Raw genomic sequence first — 10,223 nt, forward strand, 5'->3', positions numbered from 1 at the left:
AATATCGTAAAATTAGTTTAAATATTTTTATGTTGTACAATTTTAAATCACATTTCATGGTTTTGTTCATTTAAAATATTAATACTGGATATAGTGTAGGAACCTTTTTTTACAGAGTGTAAAAACCATAGTTTGTAGAGTTATTAACAGAAATAAATATTGTCAAGTGTCAATATTCAGATAAAATTTAGCAATATCGAATTGCAAATGTCACCTAGCCATAGACAATCAACAAACTCAAAAATGTCCGTCGTTGCAGATGATACGTTTTTATTTTAATTTTCAATGTGTATTGTGTGACTAATGTGGCGAGCAATGTGAAGTATTTTCTCTATAATATTTATAATTATATAATAGGAATATCAAATACCAAACCAAAATGATTGTTCAAGAGCCATTGCAGGTAAAAAAGATAAATTAATATTTTATTCACTTTAGTGTTCTGGCTGCTCAAAACGTTTCAAAAAATATTTTTATTCACAGGTTATTGTATGGGATTGCCTCAATAATTATGAATACGACAATGCTATATTCTTGGCAGAAAGGTTACATGCTGAATGTAAGTAAACTTAAACCATATTTAATATCAGATATTTTTAGTATTGATTTAAATTTAAGATTTTATTTGCCTCATTCTCGCTTCATAATGAACGTGACTTAAAAATGCAATATACTAAGTTTTTTAGAATACTCAATAAGAAATGTTTAACTTATTTCTAGTTAATTCAGAGGAGACTGCATTTTTACTTGGTACCTGTTACTATAGAGCTGGAAGAATAAACGAAACACATCATTTGCTTCAAAATATTTCATTATCACTTCCACAAGCTCGGTTCCTTTTAGCCAAATGTTCTGTAGATCTTAAATTGTAAGTACTCTACTTAATTTAAATTTATTAATAAATAAATTTTTAAATATCTTTTGTTAATTCAGTCTTGATTTCATTTTAGGTATAAAGATGCTGAGAATGCACTTGGGACAAATATGGATGTTGTTGTTTCGGAATTTGGAGAACAAGCACCATATGCATTACAACTACTTGCAAAAATCTACACTATCACAGAAAGGAAAAGTAAGGCTGTAGAGGCCTATCGAAAATCTCTATCTTTGAACCCATTTATGTGGAAATCCTTTTCTCAGCTATGTAATATGGGTGAAAAAGTTGAACCAAGCCAAGTATTCCATTCAAGCTCCGAATTCTCATTTGGTATTTCAACACTTGTGAATCTAGTCAATAATTCAGAAAATATTTCAATTTCTTCACCATTCATTCCTAACAACAATAGTATTAATAATACTGTTACGCCTAATAATATGGTGACTCGAACATCTTTGCCTATGTCTACTAGTATAACTCCAGATTCACAGGTTTCTGTTAAAAGAATGCACAGTGTTTTCAGTGGAATTGCACCTATACCATTTTCACCATCATTTGGTATGCTTCCTATGGATGAATCTCCAGCAATGTATACACCTACACTTACAGATTCTAATGAACAGAAAGCTATTCCAAAAATTGTTAATTCATTGAGGGCTCATGTTGGACAGTTGAAAGATGCTGTCTTCAGTCCCAGTGGTCCAAGATGTACTTTGGGACCTGCGCCTCGGAGGTCATCAAGACTTTTTTGCACAAATAACAGCAGTTACTCTGTAAAAGAAAATAATAAGTCACCTAGCCGTAAATTTGTTGCACCAAAAAGTCCATCTAGAAAAAATAAACAGCGTTCAGTTAAGAATGTGAAATCAAATACAGAAACCAATGAACGAATTAAGAATGTTGAAGCAACTACTCCAACTATGACACCAAAGAATTCCAATGTGGTGGGACTGCTTAACTTGTTAAAAGATCTTGGTGAGGCTTACAAATCATTGGCATTTTTGGATTGTAAAATTGCTATAAAACAATTTAAAAACATATCAGCAAAGCAAATTACGTCACCGTGGGTACAAACAATGATTGCCAGAGCTCATTATGAGTTAGCTCAGTATGAACCTGCTGTAAAAGTTTTTTCTGAAATAAGAAAGCAATATCCTTGTCGAACCGAAGGAATGGATATATACAGTACCTGCTTATGGCATTTACAAAGAGAGGCTCAATTATCTGCATTAGCTCAGGAACTAGTCGAGTTAGATAGAAATAATGCAATTTCTTGGTTGGCTGCTGGGAATTGCTTCTCATTACATAAAGAGAGGGAAACTGCTCTTAAATTTTTCAAAAGAGCTGTGCAAATAAATCCTGATGCTTCATATGCTCATGCCCTCTTAGGCCATGAGTACTCTGTGGCAGAAGAAACGGACAAGGCCTTATCAAGTTTTAGAACGGCTGTTAGTATTGACCCACGTAACTATGTTGCATGCTATGGCATTGCTACAGTTTATGCAAAGCAGGAGAGATGGAAATCATCTGAAATGCAAATTCGTCGAGCATTAACTATTCATCCTTATTCAGGTGTATTGCGTTGTCAGTTAGGGCTAGCTCAAGCTGCGTTAGGTAAAATGGATAGAGCCCTTGCCACCCTTGAAAGAGCTGTTGCTTTAGACACAGACAATCCACTGTGTAGATTTCATAGAGCTTCTGTGTTATTAAGGGCTGGAAGACCACAAGATGCCCTACCTGATCTACATCACTTAAAAGACATGGTGCCTAAAGAGTCTTCAGTATATTACCTCCTTGGGAAAGTTCATGATAAGTTGGGCAACTCACATTTAGCTTTAATGCACTTCTGTTGGGCTACAAATTTAGACCCTAAGGGCATGAGTGGACACGTCAAAGAATCATTTGACCCATCAAAACCAGAAGAAAGTTCAGAAAGACCGTAAGATACTGTATCATAAACATGAAACTTGAGTGTTCAAAAAGTAATCTTTTTAGGTCCTTCACTAAACCATATATAAAAGAAACCGATTTTGAAACTAACATTTGCCTCAATTTTAAACTTGACACTGGTTTGGTGTAGAATGCTCATGTTAATCAGTATATTGAAATTATATACCTATTCAATTTTGACTGAATGTTGTACATAGAGATGTCACTTATCAATCTCCAGTCACCAAAAACAATTATAATTTAGTGGGATTGGTTTGTGCATAGCAGTAGTATATTTGTTTATATAGATTAAGATGTGGATATTTCTTTGTTTATCATAGTTAACTGTATAGAAAATAAAACAATAATTACTGGAATGATTGTGCTTATAACACACATGGCTTTGATCTCAATGTGGTGTTTTAAATTTAAATGTATTAAAAAACTTTTTAGCATTATGACTACTCATTTTGTTAAAATTATGCAATTGTGAAAGTAAACCAATTGACAATAACCGCAGGCGGTTTTAGAAATCAATTCAAATCAAAGTTATTTTAAAAAAAATACTGTTCTGCTTTTAGATTCAATACCTATATGATATTTGTAAATATTAAGTAGATTTGTGTCAATGGATGTATGAATATAATTAGCACTATCGTTTAAACTCACAATTCAATTGCAAAATGTGATTAATGTCTAGACATCAATATAAACCTATAAAATCATATTAAAAGTACGAGTGTTTTATTCTTAAGTATAATTAAACAATTATAAAGAATCTTATACTTTTTATTACTTATAATACTTTCTTAAACTTAATTTAAATATACATTTTAAATTGAGAAGTGTTTCAGAATAATGCATTTTAAAAATGTAAACAGTAATTCCAAGGTGATGCGATAAAAAGCAACGAACTCGCGAGCCCTCTAGCATTAAGTGTCCATGGGCATCGGTATCACTTAACATCAGGTGAGCCTTTTGCCAGTTTTCCTCTAAAAAAAACCGCGTTTAATTTTGGCTAGTATATAATTATTATAAACAATATTGGTACCTACCTAAAAATTATTATCGAAGGATGTAAGTAATACAAATGCATTTGTAATAGAAACGGCAAATAATACGATTTAATAGAAAATTATAGTAGCCTTTTACTGATTATTCACAAAATACAATTACATATCAAATCGTTGCGTCAGTTGTGGTCTCGCTTGTACACTAGTGCCATTTCACTCACGCGCGAACTAAAGAGTATAGACTTGTCTGCATTAGTAAATAATTGCCCCGGCCATGTTATTACTGTCAAAATATAGGATAAACATTTTTTCTAACGTATCTAGTTTGTTTGACTAAGATTGAATACAACCAAGTTCCGTTTAAAAGAAAACAAATGTTTATTTACATTTTATTAATTCATTCACACCATCATATTATATTTGTTGTGGCCCAAAAATCGAATTGATAATTCAAATAAATGGCTAACTAAACTCAAATATATATAATAAACGTAGAATGAACCTTTGGTCCTTTGTCTCTACTAAAGTAAGCTCTGTTTGTCTACTGCCATTGTTTATAAATTATCTGTTAACTAAATATTTGGATATGCTATGGTGATCAATTTTATTTTGGGCCATAACAAATCAGATTATATTTATTATTCACATTTTAAACAAATTTGTGCAAAATACTATCTAGGGCCTTTCTTACGGTTGGGTCATTGAGTAGTTGGGTTTTGTCTGGTTTGGGAGGTGTGACTTTAGGGGGCTGCGCTTCCTTCTTATCATTAAGGATGCTGAGAATTCTCTGTTGCAAGTCCACTTGTGTCTTATTAGTTGATGCAACAGGTGCTAGTGGCTCACCTAACTCTATTTTTACTTGCTGTGCTCGCTTTTCCTAAAAAACAAAGATTATTATAAAATTTAACAAGCAGTTAAGATAAAAACATTATTTACAAATAGACATGATTACTTAATATTACTACGCGGTAATATGAAATTTTAAGTAACGTTTTCTTATATATATTTAAATATGGCAACATCTTAATAGACTATTACATGATTAGGTATTTTTTTTAATAAGCCATAGCTAAAAAAAATTAAAAAGAAGGTAGGCAATAAAATTGTATACCTTTAAATATTCAAGGACTTTATCATACTGCAGCACGGTTAAGTTTCTTCCATCAGCCATTTGTCCCAGTAAGGCATACACAGCTTCTCTTCCCGAGGCACCTCCTCGTTGTACCTCCTGGTAGTTCCTTGATATTAATTGTAAAGCGTCTTCCAGGGGCATATTTCTGTGCTCTACAAATATTTAATATCCAATAATATTTAATATTTAAGATCCACAAAAAGATAATTTAAGATAATATTTTTTTGATAAGTTTTGTAATCTTAATTAATCTCTATATATAAACAAATCTCGTGTCACAATGTTCGCTTCCATACTCCTCCGAAACGGCTCGACCGATTCTTATGAAATTCTTTTATGCATATTCAGTAAGTCTGAGAATCGTCTACTATCTATCTTTCAAAGCCCTCAGTGATAAGGAATATCCACACCAAACAAAAAATTATATTTTTTTATGATAAGTACAGCAAACAAAAATACATACAACTCTTAATTTTCATCTACCCTCTACAATCGACCCCTTATTTTTTATTTCTTCGTTAAGAACTTATTTTATATTTAATTTAAATTAAGAGAAAAAAATCACAGAAAACCCTCTGAATTAGTATAGCAAAATGTTCCATGTTGGTATGTACTAAAAAAATAGACTAGGCATTAAGAAGAAACTAAGTTCACGGGGGTAGCTAGTTTTGTATAAAATTAAACTACAAAAATTCCCTATTTATATAGTGTCAATAATGTTTATTTATTTTCCCTATCACAAGTTTACATACTACAGGTATTGGCTATCGTGAGAGGTTGTGGCCAAAAATATTGAACTGATGGAATTCAATAAATAAATATGAGTTAGAAATTAAAATTCAATTAATTTTATCATCCTTTTGCGTGCAAGTAGTAGAGTTTAACAGAAAAATTGAAACATCTAAACAATTGATAACATTTAAGGTTATTAAGCAGACAGCAACAGAAAATTGTTGAACGTCTTTTTTGTTTCAATGTGGGCGTAAATAAAAGTTTATGGTATAATTATCATATTATTCATACCTTGAGGCAATCCATGTAAAATAGTAAGTGTCATTGACCTATGTTCTTGATTCTCTGGCATCACAAGTATTGCGTAGAGGCAGCCCCGGGAGGCAATATTTCCTAATACTTTGCCAATTGGCACATCTTCCATCGGAAACAAAAGGTCCACTACTATTCCAAGCCTCTTTAATCTTCCCTCGATATATTCGGCATATTCACTGTAAGAGTGTGCAAGTGTAGTTCTCGGCACGTATGCAAAATAGGCACAGTATGAAGAACAAAATTTTATTGAGAGCAATCTGTTTAAAAGGTGACTTTCAAGACTTATTGAAAACTCTAAATAATAAAAGCATAGATTTTCAAACGTTAGGCAACAAAACGACACTAAAAAATGGTCACAAAAATGTCAAAATACTGACGTAGTATGTAACGTTTGTCTGCCTAATCCTTTATCCTAATTCATTTTGAATATTTCAATTTAGGCTTTTAAGCAAGTGTATAATGCTCCTTATCTCATTTTCTCCCACGTTAAATCATATGAATTTATGTGTCTGTCTCTATTTCGTTTCAACGACTTTTAAATCACAGCTAAACAAGTTTCACTAAAAAAATAGTTCGATATCAACTTACGTGAGCATTTTCGATACGACAATAATCTCGCAATCATTACGTTCTGGTACTGGCAGTTTCCGCGGATATTCCGGATACCGTTCAAAGCGATCTCTTTCTTGCCATTCACCTAAAAAATTTTTTTTTTAAGAAGAAATTTAATGAAGAAGCCTGCTTAGCTTTTAACGATTGAAACTTTTGAATAAATAGTAAATGTTTCATTTTAATTTTATTAATACAATAAACCCCCTCATAATATAATAATATAAGGCTTTATTCAGACTTTTTTTTAATAAATAAATTAGGACCGCAAATCTACTTTTACTTATTATTTGAAATATAACAAGTCAATACGATATATATATATATATATATATATATATATATACTTAACGTAAGCAAAGAAATCGACAATTGACATTACCTCTTCCCGGAGATCTGTCACGGAAGGCCGGAGCACCGCGTCCTCTCCCACGACCCCTTGGCCCCCCACGTCCCCTGCCCCTCATGCCTGGTGGCTCGCGGTTGTCATTCCAACTCCTATTATAAATCTCTTCTGGCATATCTTCTTCTGATGAATCCATTCCGACAACAATTCATTAAATATATGAGTAATGCTAGCCTAGTGGCTTGATTGGTATCAAAACAGCCCAATGGATATTACTTGCTGATAAATTATTATAAAAAAGATAAATTATACAAGGCATCACTGGGTTTTTTATATATATATGTAGGTAGATTCTAGAAGACAAATTTTAATACGGAAAATAAAAGAATATTCAAGCTAGTGACAATTTTTTTTTAATTTTTTTAAAAATTAAAATGAATTAATAAATATATTGAAATAGCTGTCAATCGCAGTTCGATTGATATGCAATATTCTAAAGAACTGAATAAGGTGTGTAATTAGGCTGAATTTTAGCTTCAGATGGAATGTATGATGATGATATGACTGAAGTGTTGATTAGGTTTTTTGGTCATGTCAGGTACGTTTGAGAGTAATTAACAATATTAACAGAAATTTTCAAAATACTTTTATTTTGATAACATAATTTATTTTTTCTATAAAAGTTAATATTCTCTTGCATATTTTTTGAAAATTTAAAAATTCTGCCAACTTGACAGACATAAAAGAATGATTTCAAATAAATAAAATATACAGATGATTAAATGATAGTATTAAAAAATGGGTCAAAAACAGAGTTGATATACCTTTTTCTCCAACATAGTTCCCTTGGTTATCATAGGGATCATCTTGATTATCTTCTGCCACCATTGGAAGATTATCATTCATAGCAACAGCTGGAGATACATCAGGCTGTATCACAACCACCTCTGTCTGAAGTCTATATAAAAAGGGTAAAGGGGGTAAAAAATATTTATTATTATTAGCCCTCTGAGCACATTATTCATATTGCAAACCGTTTTTGCACATCACCTACTTTGGAACTTTATGATGAAACTACTCAGATTTTCAAAGCATCCAACTTTCTTCACTAAGCTAAATAAAAAAACTATGGAAGGTCGAAAATCGAATTGTAGCAAATTTTTAAAAGAATATCTCCAAGGATTGATGTTAATTCAATATACAAAATTTACACTTAACACCTAATTAATATATAATAATATAAAATGAAACCTAAAAGAACTTTAAGGAAACCTTTTCAGCAAAGAATAATTCAATCCTTATGCAAGATTATAAAACCTAGAAAAGCAGTGCCTATAAAACCTAGATCAGTCTTTTAAATTATTATTAATTCTTGTTTTCACTTATGCAAACAATAATAATAATTGAATAGATTTCACAAAGCACCTATGCAGTCATGAGTATGAAGCATGCTTGAAGGGTTTTTCCAGATGACAATATAAGTCAAAATCAGCTGCAAAATGCCTCAAGTTATATAGTTACTAATTGGACATTTCTATGAAGAAAAGTGACACTAAAATAATTAAGATTCTGATCTAGTTATTCCTATTTTCTTTTGGTAACTTGAAATTACATAAAACCTACCCTATCTTTCATACATTATGTATATATTCAAACTAAATACTAACTTATCGTTTTTCAAAACAGATTTGACATTGAGTTTCCGTCCTTTGAATATAGAGCCATCAGCTTTAGAAATTGCATCTTGAGCACTTGATTCATTTCGAAACTGTACAAAGCCGAACATCCTGTTAATAATGATTCCATCAATAGGTCCATATGGGATAAAGTGATTGTACACTTCTTCAATAGACGAGTCGTCTTCCATAATACCGCCAACATAAATTCGAAGATGCGCGGTAGACCTGTCTTTCATCGCAGAGCGACCGAGAGTCAGCATGTCTGTAATTAGTGATAAAATTTGTTGACCATTAAAAATCAAATTTAATAGTAGGATTATAAAAAACATTTATGTTAATAATAACTAACCTGCCATTGTTGATAAATTTACAATATTTAAATATCCCTATAACAACGTTCCCAAATTGAAGTGTTTAAACAAAGAAAACGTCACCGTTTTATAACATATTAAGAATATAATAGTACAATGTTAAGTTATGATTGAACGTAAAGATTTAAAAGAATATTTTTATTTTGTTAATTCGTAAAAACACTGGTCACAGGATACAAACAATACTGTTGAGTGTTGACTATTGACTTCTGACCAGTGTTGCCAACTTAATTTTAACAAACCAACCACCAATTTTGCCGTCGCAATCCACCAGAAAAACACTAACATCCACACTAACTAATATTATAAATGTAAATATGTTTATTTATTTATCCTACTTTCACGCCCAAAGGAAATATGGGATAGATGCGATTTTTATGTCCGCAGATAGGAGGAGGTTAGACAAGCAGCCCGCGAGCACATTTTTTTTTTGTTTTTACCGCGGGAAACACATTTTTACTGAAGTAAACAGTAGTCTATAATATTATCACTCTTTACTTTAGATGGAAAGCATACAGCTAGAATATATTTTTTGACAATAAAAGAACAATATTGTAAATTGAATTATAAAATTAGTTTATTTTGAATTTTCATTACAAAACAACTTATAGAACGTTTCCTCTGCACCTTCTGATTTTAAGTACACTTCTTTCGTTCCTATTTTTTGGACTACAGAATTGGGAATTTTGAAGTTGATGTTGGCTATATAGACCACTAAAACATATTTGTTATATAATACAATTATATTAATATACATTTTTGACACATCGTAATTTATATTATATATATTAGTTACGTACGTACCTTTGAATTTTGCAAGTTTTTTTTTCGATAGCCCGTCATTCTTTAAATCTCCGTAATGACTTCTTAATACAGAGTGACATAATTCGCACTATGCAATTGGACCAGCTGTACTTTCTACCAGTTGCAGCCAGTCCTTTAATTGGGAGTCCCGTAACCCGTTTTGTTTTAAAAATAAACTAAACATTTGTAAAAAAACAAGATCGCTCTGATGCTTAGCATAACCAAAACTAATAAGTATCTGTGTTGTGTATTTCTATTTTTGTGCATGCATACGAAGCGAACACATAGAAATCTCATTAATTCAAATCAAATTTGACCCATTAATCATAAGAATAAAGTCCATAATCAAAATAATTTAAGAAATTGATACGATATGAACTTGTTTCGGGCAATTCCCAAAAATAACCAACGTAATT

General features: G+C 31.4%; 2 protein-coding genes across 2 annotated transcripts; one reads left to right on the plus strand and one right to left on the minus strand.

Moving 5' to 3' along the window:
- The first annotated feature begins 226 nt into the window (after positions 1 to 226).
- Positions 227 to 3,361, plus strand: LOC110998071 (cell division cycle protein 27 homolog). Its single transcript, XM_022266508.2, has 4 exons — positions 227 to 403; positions 484 to 559; positions 721 to 868; positions 951 to 3,361. The coding sequence occupies exons 1-4, from the start codon at positions 380 to 382 to the stop codon at positions 2,818 to 2,820; spliced, it is 2,118 nt and encodes a 705-aa protein (XP_022122200.1). The 5' UTR covers positions 227 to 379; the 3' UTR covers positions 2,821 to 3,361.
- Positions 3,362 to 3,834: 473 nt separating this feature from the next.
- Positions 3,835 to 9,195, minus strand: LOC110998094 (nuclear receptor coactivator 5). Its single transcript, XM_022266551.2, has 8 exons — positions 8,982 to 9,195; positions 8,621 to 8,894; positions 7,778 to 7,911; positions 6,990 to 7,136; positions 6,587 to 6,695; positions 5,975 to 6,174; positions 4,931 to 5,103; positions 3,835 to 4,696 (listed from the first exon to the last, which is right to left on the minus strand). Exons 1-8 carry the CDS (start codon positions 8,986 to 8,988, stop codon positions 4,469 to 4,471), a joined length of 1,272 nt encoding a protein of 423 aa, XP_022122243.2. The 5' UTR covers positions 8,989 to 9,195; the 3' UTR covers positions 3,835 to 4,468.
- Positions 9,196 to 10,223: the final 1,028 nt, after the last annotated feature.

This window comes from Pieris rapae, chromosome 16 (genome assembly GCF_905147795.1).
Source record: "Pieris rapae chromosome 16, ilPieRapa1.1, whole genome shotgun sequence".
NCBI lineage: Eukaryota > Metazoa > Arthropoda > Insecta > Lepidoptera > Pieridae > Pieris > Pieris rapae.